General features: G+C 39.2%; 3 protein-coding genes across 3 annotated transcripts in view; 1 reads left to right on the top strand and 2 right to left on the bottom strand.

The window, feature by feature from the left end:
- Positions 1–3,526, bottom strand: part of LOC131893561 (uncharacterized) — an 18,221-nt gene extending 14,695 nt beyond the window's left edge. The window contains exon 1 of the mRNA XM_059243616.1: positions 2,905–3,526. The gene's annotated coding sequence lies outside the window, so the exon portion shown is untranslated. The remainder of the gene's footprint in view (positions 1–2,904) is intronic.
- Positions 3,527–11,722: 8,196 nt separating this feature from the next.
- LOC131893595 (alpha-1,4-N-acetylglucosaminyltransferase-like) lies at positions 11,723–13,570 on the top strand. The gene has a single exon (XM_059243685.1). It carries the CDS (start codon positions 12,096–12,098, stop codon positions 13,326–13,328), a length of 1,233 nt encoding a protein of 410 aa, XP_059099668.1. The 5' UTR covers positions 11,723–12,095; the 3' UTR covers positions 13,329–13,570.
- On the bottom strand, positions 13,441–14,810 carry LOC131893596 (probable endochitinase). The gene is made up of 4 exons (XM_059243686.1): positions 14,652–14,810; positions 14,340–14,576; positions 13,636–13,760; positions 13,441–13,559 (listed from the first exon to the last, which is right to left on the bottom strand). Exons 1-4 carry the CDS (start codon positions 14,686–14,688, stop codon positions 13,479–13,481), a joined length of 480 nt encoding a protein of 159 aa, XP_059099669.1. The 5' UTR covers positions 14,689–14,810; the 3' UTR covers positions 13,441–13,478.
- Positions 14,811–19,373: the final 4,563 nt, after the last annotated feature.

Here is a 19,373-nt window from a genome sequence, read left to right as displayed (position 1 = left end):
AAGACGGAACTCAAGACGAAGGAAGACCAGTTGAACTTAATGAACTATTCGTCTCTTGGTTGGTCGGATCGTCGTTTTCTTGTACTCTGCTAGACTTCTGACATTGTTTTAGGCGTCCTTCGTTTCTTTTACAACTTGGCGAAGACCGAGAAAAGCCTCGCTTTTGTGGCTTATGCAGTTCTTCTTCCAGGGATCAGAGTGCACCTAGCACAATCCAATCTGCGTTGGATGGGAACAACATCAAATTCCTTGAAACAAATGGTCCGATTTGTTCGTTGTCAAAATCATAAAAGCCTCTCAGATTGGGACTCATTCGCCAAGGCTAAAATTCCCCTTTAAAACGAACCTAGGTTCGTTTCCCCATGAGAAAGCCTGTGGAAAAGGGGGAAAACGGAGGGGATGGAACTGAGGGATCGTTCATTATTTTTCCGTTTTGTAAGAAAACACCTGTGAAAAAGGTTCCAGTTAAGACAAATACGATAATAAGACCACGTTTAGAGCAATCTAACACAGTGGCTTGTATTATATCAGTTCGGGCCAAACAGTCTTAATCCACAGCAAAAGTACATCTTCTAACCGAGCTGCAAGTCAACTAGTTTAAAAGTTATTTTGGGTCTGTTTTGATAGCTCGTGCCGAAAACTACAATAAACCTCGGGTTCCCTGTTGAGTTTTATTCTCTACGCTTCATTGCCCCGGACCCAGAAAGGCCTGGCTCCATTTTTGGCCAGCCTGATTTACATATCGAGCTTTCGCCTCCTGAAACTGGTGCGAATAGATCTGGGAACCTCTCCAATATTCCCAAAAATAATCGAGATTTTTTTTTCTCTCTCAGAGAACAAAAAGGAACGTGGTTCCAAAGTTGATTGGAGCCCAAGAACACCTGGTATATCATTGAGAGCCACTTCAAGGCCAGATTATTGTCATCCAAAGGTTTCGGCATTCGGTGGTCTAATCATCGAGGGACCGCATACTGTTCCCCTCGGTAGCGAGTACATAAACCACTAATGAACTCCTATTGTGAATGGCACAACCGGAAGAGTTCGTCAGTGGCAAACCAATAACCCTCGAAGGTCAACATGTGTCTTCAATTGCGGCACAACTCGTACGCACCCAGCACTCACTCCATCTCGCATGCTCTTTGATAGCCAAATTTTAGAGAAAATCAATGACGGATGACGACGGTGCCAACGCTGAATAATCAATGAGGTCGAATTCAAAAAAAAAGAACTAATGAGCTCGAACTGAGGCTTAAAGGCACTCTCCTGCTCACTGTCTCTCTTTAGGCTTGTCATGCAAGGCTCGCTCGAATAATCATACTTTTGGAGGGAGGGAGAGTCATCGTGACAGGTGATTTGCTCGATCAACCACTAAAAAGCATAGGTTAGCTACTTGGATCCTTTCGTCAAATTACGTCCATGATCATAAATTGAGAGCGACGGATCTTTTGCTTTTGCACTTCAATCATTTTTCAGATCAACCACAAAGTGAGGCAAAAGCGGTATGATTCATCAGTGTTTGCTTTTGTTGCCTTTAAGAAGAGATGATTTGAGGTTCAATGGAAAATGATACTTCATACATATTCAATTGAGGCCTTGTCACTCTACCCAAAGAGGCAAAAACCAAGAGAGAGTATAAGAAGAGACGTTGGCTCTCTTTTTTTCGTTAATACTAGTACAATACGGCGGCTAAACCAGATTTTTTACATTTCAAAAAGACCATCACCAAATGACGGCAAAGAGGACAACTTTTATCTATTATAAGCTTTGCAAGCCTTCTGACATGGAACTCAACAATAGGGATTCGAGTTTATATTTGGACTCTTAGATCTCATTTGCCTCGATTTATCGGGGGATACATAGTAAATGTTATTGTGCCAATATTTGAAATGAATTTGGGATTTTTTTCTAGTGCCGAAATCAACATATATCGTAGCAGTGTCCATAGAGTGCTATTTTACCTATTACTCAAGGGAGAAAAATAATGAATTTTCGAAAACTAGACTTCGTGAGAAGCGATAGAAACTCAAGATTGACATAAGAATCTACGTGTCTAAAATAAGTCAAACCTTTTTATTTTGAGATAAAGTCGATCATCAAATCGATGACAAATTCACTCGGCCTGGTTTAAAAATTGCATCAGCTTTAGTGAAAACCAATTCATCAAACAACTTGGAAAATAAGCTGAGTTGAAAAAAGGAACTCAAAAAAGATCTTAGATGATGTTAGCCCTAGGCTTTTGAGATAGAGATGGATTCTTAGCGTTCAAAAGAACCGTAATAATGAAACAGAAGAGCTACTTCAACTTCATAACTTGAAGAGCTCGTGAGCTATCCCGCAACTTTGCCGTCAAATTTGAAAAGAGCCAACAAGTTATGCACAGGTTTTGAGAGACTCGAACTGATTCAAAAGTCAGCCAGAATGTGGGTTGAACCCTTCCAGAAAGGAATAAAATACAATTGAATCATGAATTGCAATTGAAAGGGATGAAGTTAAAGACCAAAACAGGTCTGAAGCACATGTAGTAACCGACACTCGTTAAACATCTAGAAGATCATTATTGCTTGAATCTAAAGTGCCCAAAACCAGTCGCATTTGACCTTCAGTCTTGATGTTCGGTCCAACTGATTAGTCGATCTTCCTAATTCAATCAATTATTCAAAGCCAGCTTGCGTCCATTGTTTCTGAATAACTCATCTCGGATTGATGTTTTGTAGATATGACCATAAACCATCCCAAAAAATTGAACTTGGAGTTTAGTTCCGAACGAAGAAGTTGGTACTTTGGTACAAGTACAAGTATCCAACTCCACAAACAAAACTCGCCTCACATGTTAAGCCTTTCAAAGACTGGCACACTTGTAGCCTTGTTTCCCATGTTTGTGCTAGCAACTCTGAAGAATCTTACCGTGGGCATGGAAATGAAATTAGACTTGATCACCTCAAGATAATCATCACACCGGAGGGCACATCCATCTTTGCTCGCTCCCTCCCTCCCTCACGCACGCATGGAAACTGACGGACTTTCACACACTCACACGCCCACTGCTTGGAGCCAGATTATCCCTTGTCCGATGACGATATCGGTGTCCGGGATGAATCTGGATTAGACTCGCGTTTCCATTTTCCATCTGAATGGCCCTTCGAATCTCCGGACTACTCCACGTCACACGCCGGCATCCATCCCCCGGTTCATGTTGACCAGGTCACGTGGTCACAACTAGGACTGTCACTTGGACGGCGGGGGATTGGTTTGCCGATATGCATAAGATCAGCCAGGGCAGTGGCGGGTTTGGGGATGTCGCTGTTGCGGACCTCCTCACTCTGGCCTCACACGCTCGTGGTTGGGTCTGGCTTTGCTGAGTTTTGATCATGCACTGAGGCCAATCGCTCGAGCGAACAAGGAGCTCGTCCTTGTTATTCTACTCCAACTTCGGCTACACTTCTCTCGCACAAGCAAGGTTTGTTGGCCTAGCTTGGTTGGTCTTCTCTCCGTTGACTTACTTGCCCGCTGCGTTCCTCTCCCGAACCACTTTCCAAACGAGGACCCTCTCTGCCATGCACATTTGAGAGAGCGGAGCAGCGCAATAACACCGATTATTGTTTGCTTCCAGGGAAACGGAGATTGGTTGGGCAAAATGCATGATGGGCTCTTTTGGGTTTTAATAGGCCAGTTTCTGTCGTGGATACGCTTCAGATAAGGAGTGGTATTTTTTTTAAGAGACATAAAGGCTATAACATATGAAAGAGTGGTTCAATGTGGAACACAAGAATGGGAAACAATTGTGCAGATAAACACTTTTACCGTTTTGTGATGAATTCAATTCATGGAGATAGGTTTTCGTGTGCCTTTGTGTCGAATAGTCAAAATTAACATGGGGAACCATTTTTGAGCTGGTTTTAATTTCATCATTAGGAAGGTGACAAGCCAGTGTCAGACTGACCGCTTAAAAGTTGTGAAGATAGTTAAGAAGGCCTGAAAAATGAAAACATAGATTGAGGGGTCCAGTATTCGTTTCAGTATTGGAAAACAATGATATACAGATAATCATGTGAATATAAAATTAAGTAAAATGAATCAGTTTGTTCATCTAAAACTGCTGGGAATTCCATTTCAATTCCATTCCAAGTCAAGGTAAGGAAGTCCGCAAAAATGAAAAAAAAAAAAAACTATAAGAAAAGAGCAGTTCGGTGTTATTGCTATTGCAACGGAGAACGCCAAGGATTGAGGGTCTTCTGAAGCAAAATAAACGCAAGAGCATGTGAGCCGTACGTACTATGGACGTATGTGGGCTATGCTCTTGGCAGAGACGACGAGAGCCTCGTAATGGAGCCTTTGAATGGAATCAAAGTTGCAAAGAACCGAGATATGTTTGCTAGTTGTGTGTCTTCCGTTCCAAATACATACAAACTGTCCCAAAAGTTCTTGCTCCTCCACAGGCGTATGTACCGTATTTGCTGTTGTTGTACTTTCCACTGGAATGAAGTGGTCCAAGAGTATCATTGAAACCTCAAGAGGTGATAGAGTTCTGGCATTAATTGCCTTCATCATTATAAGGTGTTTATTGCTAAAGATAACATTTAAAATGATTAACCTATTCTATTCTTTTGCTTTTCGTGTGAATCTTTTGAAATAACATGTTCAATAGAGAAAGGTTGACGTTCAATCGTTCAACCTGAATTGTTGACAAACATTCCTTTCCTTTTGTTTGACTAACATACTAATTGACCTCACATTTGATTCAGTCGAACGTTTTCTATTAGATTCACTAGCCCTAAATTTGAGTTAAATCCAAAATATAAAAATGAACAACTTGCTGAAAACTTGTTGTAGTTTGACAGGTAAAAACGCCAATGCAATCTTACCCTCTTGGCGACATGTGTTCCTTAACGCGATAAATTAACGCATCGTTCAAAGTTGAAATAAGCTTCAATATAGAAGATAAAGAAAAGGAAAAAGGAGGAATATGTAATGATTGAAAGTAAAATTTAGATCGGACGCGACTTACGTGTCATGTTGGAAGTCTCTCCGTGAGAGTGGAATGAGGTCGTTTTGAACATGGCCATGACACAACATTGAAGATGAGAGGATGTTAAGTCACATCTGAGAATGGCTGCACTTCCACATATAGAAGATTGAAGACTAGCTTGAAGTCCGACCTTCAATCTCTTAGAGAACATAAAGAGGTTGAATTCGAGTAATACCTCAAGAACTGTCATGAACCACCAATGCGTTTCAATAAAAACGGCTAGAAAAGTGCTGGTAGGGACGATTACCGGATGGCCGAGAACTTGCCTGGGATTTCTGCCCCACATAGAAAATATTGACATTGTGGAGGGTTAAAATGTGGCTCAGGGTTAAAGCAAGATGACCGAAGCTAGTTCAATATGTTCAATGTGCCATGAGGAATTTGGCATTCCAATTGTCTGACGCGTTGCGACAGCGACCCAGGAGAAAGAAATTTTACCGGCAACCATTTTCTGGGGAAATGAATACTCGTTGTAGTCACTAAATGTGTACGTACATAGGACATAGAAGCGGGAATAGGAGATGACCGTCATGACTCATGGCAAATTTTTTGGGAGGTCACTGGAACTGTTTGGGCTTAATCGTTTTTTGTTATGGGATTCCTCCTTGAAAGGAATTGTTTATCTGACATTGCATTTCTATAAACTTCTTTAATCTTTTTTCTCCTATCACGAGTTGTGTTTTGGTATGTTATTATTTATTGAAAGGGCTCAGAGAAAATGCGTTTAATTTTTAGAGGTTTCTGTCAGCGAAATTTTGTTTCTCAGAACTTTTAATGTTGATGAGAAAAATTTTGAACCCTGCATGGTTTAGGGTATTAATTTAGGGGTCCAAGTTAGGAGACAGCTTTGTGGCCTTTGATTTCAAAGATTGTGAAATAACGAAAAGTATTGAAACCTTTGGTAATTACTTAAACTTTTGCAAAATTAATTTAATGTCGACTTTTTATGTGGCTTTTTTGTCTTTAAACAGGCTCATGTCCTTGCGTTTGAGAAACTTTTTTCATGCGAAAATGAATTATTTGGTGCCATTAAAAACATTATTAGTGTCCATTTGGCCCTCAAAAAAAAATATGAGCCCTTGTTATTACCTTCAATGTATTGTTGACAAACAAAATCAGCATGAGGATCCAGTATGTGTGATTCTAACGTATTGTAAACTAGAGCAAAAAGTCCATTGCCATGTTGGCTTTGCATTTCACTTTTTATTTTCATTTTTATCAAACGTCTTCGCCAAAAGTCATTAAAAATAACAAAATTGTCCGAAAAGAGGTGGCCCATTGATGTGGTGTAGTGTCATGTAATCAATGAGTTTTAAGTGCAAATAACCTTTGTCTTAGACCTTCAATTGAGTTTGAAATTAAAATGAGCCGAAGCATTCGGAAACACTAAGGCAACAAGCTATTTTCATATAAAATCTTATTGATCAAGACGGACGATGGCAATTATCTTGCTCGGTCATTGCTCGTCCAAGACTCCAATGTAGAGCATTCATGATCTTAAATGATCCGCACTCAAACACGTGCCGATTAGATGATAAATGTAACTAATTGGGATTTCAGTTACATTGTTTTGAAATCTAAGAAATCATGCCAACCAACACACAATGAAGCAAGAGGCAGATAATGTAAGCTGAATGACGATACAAATCCGATGGACCCAAGTCTAAGACATAACGTAACTAATCATTTGGTTACCACATTTTTTATATTAGCCATTATTAAACAAGCATATTTTTCCAAAATAATCAAACAGCTTACCGTCCGTTCATAATCTTTCTAAGAATCAAGGTAGACAATCAATTTGCCAGAAATGTCAAAAAGAACTGCAGATAAAAAATTATCGCTAAAAAAGGTTGCCAATCTGTACATATTCGAATCAGTTCCGGAAATTTGTCGTTCATAGAAAAACTGTGTTGACCATTCGCAAAGTTGTCATGTTTCCCCTTTAGGAAAGCTATGAAGCTTTGAAGTAATACGATTTTAACCATTTCTACAATATTGGTGAAGGTCTGACCATACTTGCTTGCTCAGTTCCAAATTTGATAATCAGATAAAAAATAACGTTGCCTTTTCGTTTACACGAAAAACATCACCATTGAACAATCCGAAATGTATGTCTTTGATTTTTTACGATATTAATGTGCAATTTACATTATTCATAGAAAACACTAAATAGGTTTTTAGCTAACCTAAACTTTTAGCTAAAGTCTGACAGGGAATACATGGATGTAAATCTCAAATGCGTTTGTAATGACATGTGCGTGCTCAAACGAAAAAAGGCAATAATGAAGTAAATTGTCCGAGCGACCTTCAAAGTCTTCCTTTTGTTAGAACTCAAATTGAGTCCGTGATTAAACCCATCAACGGCCATGCAAACTTGCACGTCACCATGCACAACGTGTTCCTTGAGGAAAATGAGAACTACCAAAACCTTTTGTGATCACACCAATCATCTTAGCTACCGTTAAAAAACGAAGATTCGTCAACATTTGAACTTGCAAGCCAGACAATCTGTTTTGGAATCTAGATTGTAGCTGATTTGAAGAGATCTACTGGGCTATGTAACAATGGCTTTCTCTGGCTGGAAAAATGAACATTTTTGAACCAGTCGAATTTACTGGTCTTGTCGATTTTAGCGATTGACTGTATATTAATATGTTCATTTTGAAGGCGATCAAGGAAATTCGAACCCAAAATGCTTCGAGTTCTCTCCTTTGAGAAACAATCATCACAATTTTGCCACTCAATCCAAGGTAGTCTTGTTCCGATCTTGTCTACCGGAGTAGAACTGGCCAAGGTGGAAACAAAGTGAAATCCTTGATTTTCATGAGATCTTGTTGTCCCCTTTATCTAAAGTAAACTGATGATTCAGCCTTAAGAATAAGATCCCGGCCATTGCCAGTCTGGCCTTATAACAGATGCGAGCATGAATCAGGCTGACATCTTTAAAGTCAATGACTCAGGTCTGATTCTCAGAGTATGCCAAAATACCAGGCCTATTGCCAGGGTGGAGGACCTGATCTGGAATCTTCATCTGTCTTTTTTGACCTCAATGCTCAATGAGAATCTCGGCAATCCTGACAACTTCCCTATTACACTCCCTTGTACTGACGCACCCCTTTCCCGACACGCCCCGTCCTGACGCGCCCCCATGTCTCTAGCTTGTCACGCTACCATCATCTCCAGAAAGCCCTTATTCAAAATTATACTGCTTTTTCTCCAATTCGTCAAGTATGGAGATTTAACACAAGGAAAGCTCAATAGTTCATTCCTGACAAAAAGAGAACACTAACTTCATCACCTCCTAACCTCGCACATCAACTTTAGATCATTTATGGGAAGAATTAAGGAACTCAAATGTTGCAATTAAACATCGCAGAAGTAAGACTGCGCTTAATTTGACATTTATTATTGCCAAAATCCTCATAACTTCTGTGGTAAGTCAGTGTATTGCGTCATGTGACTGCAAAACACTTGGACCAGCCAAATCTCCCATTTGTTTACATTGTTGTGAATTCACCTTCCTTACATATAGAGTCCTTGATTGAAATTCAATTCTTAGTTACCAGTGTTTTTATTTCCTGAAAACTGGAGGGAAGATATGTCTTCGTCGAAATCTACATCAAATTTGGGAAAATTTGCTTTAAAATATTTTTCATTATTTTTTTTTTCTTGTGGGTTTAGTTTTCCACTTGGTTTAAGGGCTTACAGGCAGCGATGCCAAACAGTTTGATAAAGAAGTAGCCTTATAGAAATATGAACCCACAAAAATTGGACTATTTTCTAATTTCCCGCCAAATTGGAGCAAAACTCCGCCAAGGTCAACAAAATCACCGTAAATGTGACATTTTCCCCATAAAAATAGTTCTGAGAGGGACATACTTGGCACTGAAGCAATGATGTTGCATGTTCTTCTGATGAATTTGCTGATTTTTGTTTCAGCAGTGTCATATTTTTTTCCAAACTTTTATCACTTCTGCAATTTTCAAACTTTTCTTGTATTTACTTTTTCCATTCCTTGTTGGCCAATCCAAATCTTACCCACTACTAAAAAGTCTAAACATAGCTCATACCTGGGTCAACTTCATCAATTAGGCGTGTTTGGCAAAGAAAATCAGTTCAATAATTGTATTTTAAGTGAAAGAAAAAAAAAATTGGCAGAAGCGAAAAAGTAAAAAATATGTGTCTGGGACTGACCATAACAATTGAAGAATATGCTTCGATTCGCCAATTGCCCATATTTTTGATGAAGGCTGGCTTGTAAGTACTGCAAAAGTTCTCCCTGTCACTAATGAAGTGTCTAGCTTTGCATGTGGTGTATGGGGTATATCCACAGATCATACAATGACAACATTTGGTCACTTGGTACACGTTATTGAGCACAGTGGTAAATATGCCCTTTAAAGTTTTAATCACTTCTAAGCATTTTTCTACCTCAGAAGCTCATAGGAAACAACTTTGATTTTATTGCTTTATTGTATTCTAGCCGATATAAAAAAAGTTAAAGGGCTAAAAACATTTTTTCTTTTTCTTGCATAGTTTCAAATATCTTTTTTTATTGGCGGACTTCCTCACCGCCACTGGGACGGAATCTAAGCAGTTCAAGACGAGAAATAAATACAAATTAACTCAAAATGTTATTCAACCATCTCTAAAACCTTCAAAAAAGCAGATTTTTTGTTTTAAAACCATTCAAAGAACGCTTAGTCGAGCAGTCACTGAAAATTTCACAAAAATCAAGAAAGCCTCAAAATATCTATTTCTGATCAGTTTAAATAAAGTCTGCAACAAACGACCAAATGTATTACACTGTCTGTTGTATGTATTGTCTTCAGAATTCAAGTGAATGCGTTACAAAGTGTTCTCATGATGATTGTAAAACACATTTTCAACGATTGCAATATTATTGTGTTTTAAATGACACTATATAGCATTTTGAGCTCTTGTGAGACTATGCAAGAAAAAGCAAACCAAGCCTTCATTTTTGTGATGATGAAAATCGATATCAATTCTTTGGGAAAATGAATTAAGATATAACGGGGGCGTAAATATTTTTGGCTTAGAGAGGCAAATTTGACTAATCTTTTTTATCCTGACTAATTTGATGTATCTACATATTTCGTGATGCCATGAAGGACTTTTCATTGCAAAAGATTGTCAACTATGGATTCAATTTGTGATATAATCTTAAATACAATGAAAATTTGATTATCTTGATCTTCAGGTGAATGCACAATGACTAAATTGACTTGCAAGAGATTTCATGCCCCCCCCATTGATTTTTCAAAGGCCTAGTCCGCCAAATTCTTCGGTTTTTGGGCAAATGTCCGAATGATAATAACTACAATGGATTGACTAGTGCAAGAGCACGAGTATCAAGTGGAATAATCATTTCCAACACTCCTTAAATAGGGGACTTCTGTCCCGCCTTTTTAGTTCGATTTACAACATGAAGTACTTCCGACACTTATTTTTTTGTCTGATAAGAAGAAAAATCTTTATGGTAGATTTGTTAAACATAGCATACTATTGGATGGTTTATTATGAATTGCATATTAGAGATTGGTCCTTCGAATCGTAACCAAAGTAATGCAATACTACATACTTCATTAGCGCCATATTCAGATCATGTGTTTTCCAAAAGGCATATCTATCGTCGGAATCATCTTTCTTCCAATGTCATGAGCTGTACTAAGACCTTGGTTGATAAAATTATCAACATATTCTTCGCTACGTGCTATCAAACTAATCAACATTGTCTGAATGGAAGAAACCAGACCAAATCTCTTGGGCATTATTGAATGACATTTATGGTTCCGGGACAACTCGACCCAGTGGACAACTTGACCCAAGTGACTAGACGACGCAGTACAAATATTAAGCCTAATATACCGGCTCAAAACTAGTTCACACTTATTGAACAAAATTGACACCCTGCTTCCAAAGATACAAATTCCAGAAAGACATTACACAATTTGATTGTTTCTCAAGACATATTGGCATTTACTTCAAACTAAGATATTTCTTTACAAACAAATTGAATGTTAAATCATCCAGTTTCAGTTGAGTTCCATAACCAAGTATTATCTTTAGCCAATATGTTGTGCCCAATAATTGTTCTAGGTTTTGTTGTCCTTTACGGCGAGTTGTCGGGTCACTCCATTTTATGAATACAAGTGATATCAAATCTAAGGTAATCTGAATGGATATAATTCTAATTGACTGAGATTTTCCAATAATAATTTGTTAACCTGGACATTCCTTTCGAATCAGCTGCTTTGTCACAGATCCCCAGCTTTCAATCGAATTTTTTCTACCAACCCAGAAGAAAAATCGATTGCTCTCAGCGACTCAGGCTTTTTCTCCAGCCTTCAATGGCAAGAATTCTTTTGAACAAAAGGGAATAGAATGTATGAGGACATCACATCACCCGCCTTTTGGCCTCTCAGGAATGTTAGGATGATGACATTGGAGGCAGAGGCGTGTATTTTTGTCCCAAGAGTGAAAGCCCCGGAAGAAGTATGTCTGAATATCCAGAATAGTTGTCGATCTCATTGCAATTCCTCTCTCTATCCCCGTTCGCGAGAGCTCAATACCAAACCCGCTATTATTCCCTTATTCCCGCTCACCTTTGAGTCCTTGCCAGCTTGGAGAGGGCTCAAAAGGAATATGAGCTTTCACAAACCTGCTCTTAATTGTACCACAACTTTTCTTGGGGCTGCTGAGTGAGGAAGGAAAAGAGAGAGGGGGAAGTCTGGAGAGGTTCCCTGGCTCCCCTGGAACAATAGGACTAGAAAACTGTGTGCCACCTTTCCTGAAGAAAAGGTCCCGCCTTTCCCTACTGATTGAATGGAACAGCTGATACCCATACACAAGTCTCCATGGACGATATCACCTGGACGACGAGGTTTGACCCCACCTGTCCAGGTAGGGAACGAGTCTAAACGGGCATATCATGTATTGTCCACAAGGCTTTGAAAAGGCCATCACATAGATGAGAACGACGTCCAGAAAGATATAGAGGCAAATAAGCGATGTCGAGACGAAAAGGCCAGGATCATAAACTGAAATGAAAGGTGACAGACCATCCACAAGAAGTACCAAGACCAAGAAGAGGGTGGTCTTTGCCACCTTGCCATCCAATAGAGACAAACAGGAAGTGTGTCCGGCCATGAGCTTGCAAGTGATTCGATCGTGTCGTCGACCCCTTCCCAAATTCCTCCTGAACCTCTTGTTCTGTTTGTTACTCGTGAGCACTTTGGTTTTGGTCTTGATCAATTCAGACTCGGAGCCGTACACGCCCAAGGATTACATGCGATATTCTCAATGTGATATTATCTTCTTAGAAGTGACCATCAAACCAACATTGTCCCCTCGACAGGCGTGTTCTGTGGAATCTGCGGCTGTGGCCCATCCCAATGCCAGCATATGTTTGGCTATGAGCATGGTCGATTATAGTAACATTGCCGTCTTAAAACCGACCAAAGAGCAATTCCAAAATTTAGAGAACGTATTTGTGATTCCTTTGAACTACGACAGCATCTTCCGATGGACGCCATTGGAGCACTGGTGGCGAGAGGAGTTCCAATTCACCACATCAATTTGGAGGACCATCCATTTGAGTGACGTGACGCGTTTGGCTTTCCTCTGGAAGTACGGTGGACTTTACCTTGACCTGGACGTCATAGTCCTCCAACCTTTGCTGGACTTGTCATCCAACTTCATTGGTATTCAGCACTTCTCTTCAGAGGATGGCGTGAACACGGCTGTTATGAGATTTGAGAGGAATCATCCGTTTCTTTCCAAGTGGGTATATTCTGTCCCTTCCAAATTCGACGAGAACGATCGGAGCTCAATTGGACCTCTATTAGTCACAAAACTCATTTTCCCTTATTGTCAGGGTGACCTCCCCGACTCTAAGCGTCAGCTGAAAGATTTGGCGGGAAAATCGTGCGACTTTGATTTGAGGATCCTGCCACCGGGCGCTTTTTATCCGATTCCCTGGGCCGAATGGAAGTCTCTATTCAAAGGAGATAGTTCCTCATCACCAGCAGACTCCTTATTTAAGTTAAACAGGTCTTTAACACTTCACACGTGGAACGAATTTAGCTCAAGGCTGAAATTGAATCAGATCCACGACCGCTCCGTGTTCAAGTCCCTGGCCAAAAATAGGTGTCCAAGGGAATACTACAGAAGCATGGCAGCCCATCCCACAGGACGACCCATGAATGCAGAACGTCTGAAAACCATTCTCAAATGGTCCCAACGGGCTGGACCAAATAATAACGTCTTAGCAACTTAACCCTTAAACCCTACCGTTTGCCGCTGTCAATATGTACCTGCTGCTGCGTTGCCCGACTGATAACCAACCTTCTGTCCAATAGTTCAAGCAAAAATGATACCTTGCATACAGATTTATCTTAATTCTTCAAGATGAAGCTTTATTTCAATTTTATACGGTACATCCCTCAACGTTGTAATCCCAATCACAACCTCCCAGCTCTGGATTGAAGATCAAACCATCTTGACATTCCTAAATTAGATCAATTAGAAAGCACAAAGAAAGTAAAACCAATGATCAATAGTTTTTAAATGCAATATATAATTACCTCTAAGTAAGGATGTCCAACGGAGCAATGACAGAAAAATGCACTGCATTTTTCATATTCGAAGAAACCATCATCGACACAGGTGATCGTGCATTCCGGCAGAGGCGTGGGAGTGGTCACATGATCTATAATCCGATTTTACAGCAATTTAACAAACTAGGCAAGTTAGTTGTCGTTGTATGAGATGGACTGCATCTCTAACAATGAGAAAAAGCGGACAAACCCAGCAGGCCTTCCTGGCCGCAAGAAAATTGATGGTAAACTACATTCAAATTTGGGTATAGGCAAACATTGATCAATGAAAAGTTCGATTTTTTCAAACCTTGATATTTCATCTCAAATATTATTGGCTTCATCAATCTATAGAACTTATCTCAATAACCCATTTAACTAATACCAATATCAACATGTGAAGTAATAGTTGTGGGCATCGATATGCTTCTTGAAACAAAAGGGATAAACAAAGATATTTGCGTAAGAAAAAAAAACTAATTGGAGACCTTTCTTCCAAGTAATGATAAGGAAATCAGTATCGAACAAATGTTTTTTTATGAAATTGACCAACGAAGGTTATCATTCAAACTCACAAAATGACTAAAATATGGACCAAGTCGAGAGTCTAAAATAGCCCAGAACTAGCACTACGATGCAACATTACGAATAGAAGGCCTTAAAGGAAATACCGATAAACAAAGATCTCTTACGTTCGACACAATTCTGCCCATCTTCATCACAAACAGGTCTGCTTCCACAATCTACCCGGTCAGGATAGTCGCAATATTTGTTTGTAGCATCAAAAAGCCAATCGGCTTCGCAGACAACTCGAATGGGCTCTCCCTGTTCGCAATCGTAGTAGAAACGGCAATTCTCATCGTCGGGAAAGAACCCGTTTTGAGCGCAATCTGGAACCGAATCAACTTGGGCTCCCAAGGTGACCACAACTGAAAGGAGGGAGCAGAATTGTTAGGTTCGGTTTCATTAAGGTCACACTAGCAGATCATAATTAATTCACATACCGGCCACGAAGAACGAGATGGATGTTAGCCTTGACATTCTTGAATTATCTTCCCGACTAATTTTATTTGAAGAAATTGGCGTAAGCTGCTGAGAATTTATAGATAAACTTTGAAGGACAAGTTTTAACGTGATGATGTCATCCCATCCTTCAATAAGTCCTTGTATAAGCAAAATTAGGGGTACTGAATCAAGAAAAAAAATGACCACTAGTCATTTTTGTGTCGCAAAATTCTGGGCTGCATTTGAATACTTATCAAAAAGTCATATTCTCTTGTAAAGAGTTGTTGCTGGTACTCAAAAAGTCATGTTGACTCCATCGGTTAATAAACTTTTGATGTGACTAGGATAGTCACTTCAATAACATAACAGCATTTCAAGAATAATTTTGCACCATTTGAGTTCAGAGGTAAGAAAAAATTGCGCTTTAAATACACCCAATTATTGCTTGATAGTATGCTGAAAATGATAAATGGCGGAGGGATTTTGACAATCAACAAAAGTAGCGCACTTGGCGAGAAACCGCTTTTAAAGAAACCTCAGAGATTACTCAGTAATAGAATCGTGGAGTTTTCACAGTGGCAAAAGTATATATTTAAGGGAGAGGCTTGAAATCAAAATAACGTTTGTCCCTCAATGGTTCAATTCTCAAGGAGAAAAATTGATGGGTTTGAACGTAACGCAAATCAAAAGCACTTCAGCAATATTTTCGGTAACACCTTCGTTAAGAATCAGAGCGGATGTCAAGGGCTTTTATCACGACTTTTGGTGCTAGACAATGCGAATCTTCAGAGTCCAAACTTGGGTGAAAATTCTTGCGAATAACCTGGTTCAAGACGTGCTGCATACCAAACACCAATATAACACGCAAAGATCCAGGAATTTATGTAAAAATGTTCTCTGTTAATAGTGTCACCGTGGTTTTGGTTTGACAATACCTTAGCACTGAATTTCTGTTTATGTTGTTTCACATTTTACATGATATTTCAATTTTGTTTGGATTGAAAGCAATGTGTCTTCTTTTGACTTTCGGGCAGGCTTTCTCATCAAGGGAAACTTTCAAAAACAAAGTATTTGGAGACTCGAGCTTTTTTATTAATCACTGTTGGTCATGGAACAACTATGGGACAACCTGATTAGGTTATGAAGCTCATTTTCAGCGAACGTTCTCTACATGTTGAACTCAGGTTAAAATCCCATGTTCGTGCAGTTTTAAGTTGAAACGAAACTCGTTTTTGCCAAATCTGTAATAAGAAAACATTTTCAATTTCATACTGGTTAATGGTCCATCAGTTTCCCTTCAGATAAGGCAGTCAGGTTCTCTGAGGGTATTTGACAACTTAGTAGTCTCAATTGTTCAGCATGTTGTGACAAAACTATTGTAATTAATGTATACAGAGACTGAAAGATCACTCCTTCCCTGGCAAAGAGATACTTTGCATGCGAAGCAATCTTGATTGGAGGAAGCTTGAAAAACTTAGATTTTTTTTGAAGTGTCTTTTCATTCACTAAAACGTAATCCTTAAAATCACGCTGCTTCCTCTTGCCTCTATACCATCTGTTGGATAACGTTTGGTAGGTAATGATTTCATTTCTGGGTCTGTATCCTATTAGGGCCTCAATTCAAAAAGCTAATACTTCATAGCTCTTTTCTCATTCTAGACATTTATTTTTTCATTGCCGCACAATTTGAAAGTGAATAAACTTTTAAATTTCGTGTCCCAACCCTGTAAACATATTCCATCTTAAAATGGGGATAAATAGCTGATCTGAATGTGTGTCTCTGGCCGTGATGATGAGTTGGAATATCTCTTCATTGGGACATCCATCATCAGACAGTAGCGCTGCCGTCTAACTCCATTAGAAACGAACAAACAAACAAACAAACAAACAATTGAAACAAATGATGTAGTGAGATTATGGAGAAGTTTACAAAAGAGTATAACGCTTCATTTTGCACAGTCAGACAATTTGAATAGAGCTTGTCCACAAAAAAGCATATGGCGGTCCAAATCAGATACGTTTATTAACATCAGCTGACTGGAGGCTTGTCCATTTAAGTTGAGCCTTCCGTAGTTGGTGAACATAACTTATCTCCTTTTCTCAGCCTTTGAGACTGCTAAGACAGGGTGAACCCCATAATCAAGAGGAATAAGAAGAGCTCTGAATGCTTCAAAAAAATATTGCCCAAATCATTTTGTCAGTTTTACTCCTAATACAAGTTTTTTCGGAGCTGAAATTTGTTATTTATTTCAGGATGCCACTTAGTTTAAACAGACATTGAATCTAAGCCAGGATAGTAGTACTGTGTCAAAATTACACCAAAAAATTCAATTTCTCGAACTTTGGAAGCCAAGGGACACAACAGCAAGACCCAGTAGGGCACCAAATTTGCATTTTGATTATTCCTTGTGAGCATATTTGATGACTTCCACCTCAGATAGTGGAACAGGAATTTGAAATTTGAATTTCATTTCAGTCTAACTTATTTACTGTGGTTTTTACTGTGGCTCTTTCATGGAGAGAAATTGGTCTCTCCTTAGAATGTGGCCTTGGATTAAGGTCATTGCATTATGATTTCAAAACTGTGTTACTGGCAAGAGATTGACATTGCGAAATTAAAAACTAGCCCACAGATTTTAAGAACTTACGAAACGAAAACGAGTTCAATTCGATTATTTTTTATCAGTCACTTGAAATATTGCTTCCTAGAAATCACATTTGTGATAAGAGTTGTTTGTTAACTGTTTGACGCCATAGATCGTGATATGCATTCTGAGAAACTAAGACAAGCTAAGATCGTTAATCAAAAACGTTTCATAATTCTAGATGGATTACTCGACATTATTGATGATGATGATGATGCTTTATTTAGGGTCTCGTTTATGGTTATGGGAATTAGGAATTGAAAAGTAACGTACTTGTACAAAAAATGGTTAAGGAATAGATAGATTTGAGAACCATGGGTTCACTCCATAAACCGAATGGTTTGTTTTTATGGGGGGACCTTGACTAGATTGATGCCACTGTGTAATCCTCCGCCTTGCCCCGAGAAAAGTGTCCGACTCAGAGAGCTCGCACAGTCGTCCCCATGATCGTTCCTAAATACCAAAAGATGAAGATAACGACTGGCTTACTCGGATGTCCGACATGAGTAACACTAGGATACCGTACAGCCAATAGAGTGCGAGACAGTGATCAGTGACATATGACACATCCGATCCATCGTTTGATTGTAGGGGGCAAGTTTTCCAATTTTGTCTAGTTATCAGCAATGAATTAGACCGAATTCAAGTCCAACTTAGACAAGTTTTTGGCGAAAATTCCTGATCAACCCTATATTCAAGGGCTAGCCAGATCCGCTAACTCTAAGTCTTTGGTCGATCAAATAGTATATGCATAAAGAACACCCTCTGTGTCTTCCTTTAATTCTATCTGGTTGCCAATACGCGTCTATCAAAGATCCAACACCTATGACGCTACCTTTTGCTTTTGGCGGTTTCTATTTAAAGCAAGGGACATACATATAAGCAAAGATGCAATTAATAGTTATCATAAAATGCACAAACCGACAGATCCAGAGGTTTGATCGACAAGTCAATAGTTAGAATGGCCACCTTCCAATCACCCATTCACAGCACAACTACTTACGCATGACTTCAAAGCTCTTTGCTCAGGAGAATGTACCAATGTGGTGGCTAAAACCAGATTGAATAACATCAGCAATTATCTGCCTTTCCAACATGAAAATAAAGATTAAGCAGAATGAATAGATTTTTCGTCTTGAACTACTGGGAATTCCAATCCCAGTAGCGGTATGGAAGTATGCAAAAAAATGATTCCAAGTATTGGGAAAAAGGCATTCGGCGGTTCGTTGTTACCAAGTCAACTGCGTTAATGGTAAGTTAAAACGAATAATGCCCCCTCTCATTTCTTTGAATTTATGCGTGTCGACCATTGGTGGAACGTAGCCACAATAGCAATTAAGCATGCATTTTGGTAGATCTCTTTCTTTTAATATCATCCAAGTTTTAAAACCTGACTAGTGTGAGAGCGTGATTATGCCCCTCCCATTCATCTCATAACACGTTTTTGAAGGGCGCCTAAATTTTTGACGGCTGAGCTTTCCCGAAAGAATTCAATACGGCACTCTAGCCGACTTTTGACTAGGATGTTGTACAAAGGTTGTCTGAGTTTCGTTGGAATTGCTTGTTTCGCCACATAAAGAGTGAACATGGTTTTTCTGGCTTAGTTGCTGGCTAAGCGAACGTGCTCCCTCCAGTTTAAGTGGTCGTCTATGTTAATGCCCTAAAAATCGAATTGTTTTTTGGTGCTAAAATGGGATCCAACTTGTTGGATAGTGTGGGTGCTCAACGTCAAATTTAAGTCAAAATCACATAACCCATGACGAGGACGAAAAAAAATGAGATACGTCTTCCTATCATTCAGGACTAGTTTGCTTGCATTAAGCCATATCAAAACTTTTCCTAATACTGGATTAGTTTTGTGTTTCAATTCATTAAGATCGTTACTAAAGTGTTGGAGCGTAGTATCGTCAGCAAACATTGTTCATTTCATCTCTATTGCTCTGGGAATATCATTGATATACGTATATTAAAGATAATGAAGAGCCTAGAATACTGCCCTGTGGCACTCAACAAGTTGAGGTCAGACAATCGGACGCATTATTGTTTATCTCTACTCGTTGTTGTCCATTACTTAAG

Source organism: Tigriopus californicus, chromosome 2, assembly GCF_007210705.1.
Source record: "Tigriopus californicus strain San Diego chromosome 2, Tcal_SD_v2.1, whole genome shotgun sequence".
In the NCBI taxonomy this organism is placed as follows: Eukaryota; Metazoa; Arthropoda; class Copepoda; order Harpacticoida; family Harpacticidae; genus Tigriopus; species Tigriopus californicus.
Note: the sequence above shows the minus strand (reverse complement) of the source record. Positions and strands in the feature narration are given on the sequence as shown.

Coding starts and splice junctions, on each gene's coding strand:
- LOC131893595 (XM_059243685.1), top strand. CDS start 12,096: ATGAAAGGTGACAGACCATCCACAAGAAGTACCAAGACCAAGAAGAGG.
- LOC131893596 (XM_059243686.1), bottom strand. CDS start 14,688: ATGTCAAGGCTAACATCCATCTCGTTCTTCGTGGCCG. Junction 13,761..14,339: donor TGGGCAGAATTGTGTCGAAC/GTAAGAGATCTT, acceptor ATCGGATTATAG/ATCATGTGACCACTCCCACG. Junction 13,560..13,635: donor TTGGACATCCTTACTTAGAG/GTAATTATATAT, acceptor GATCTAATTTAG/GAATGTCAAGATGGTTTGAT.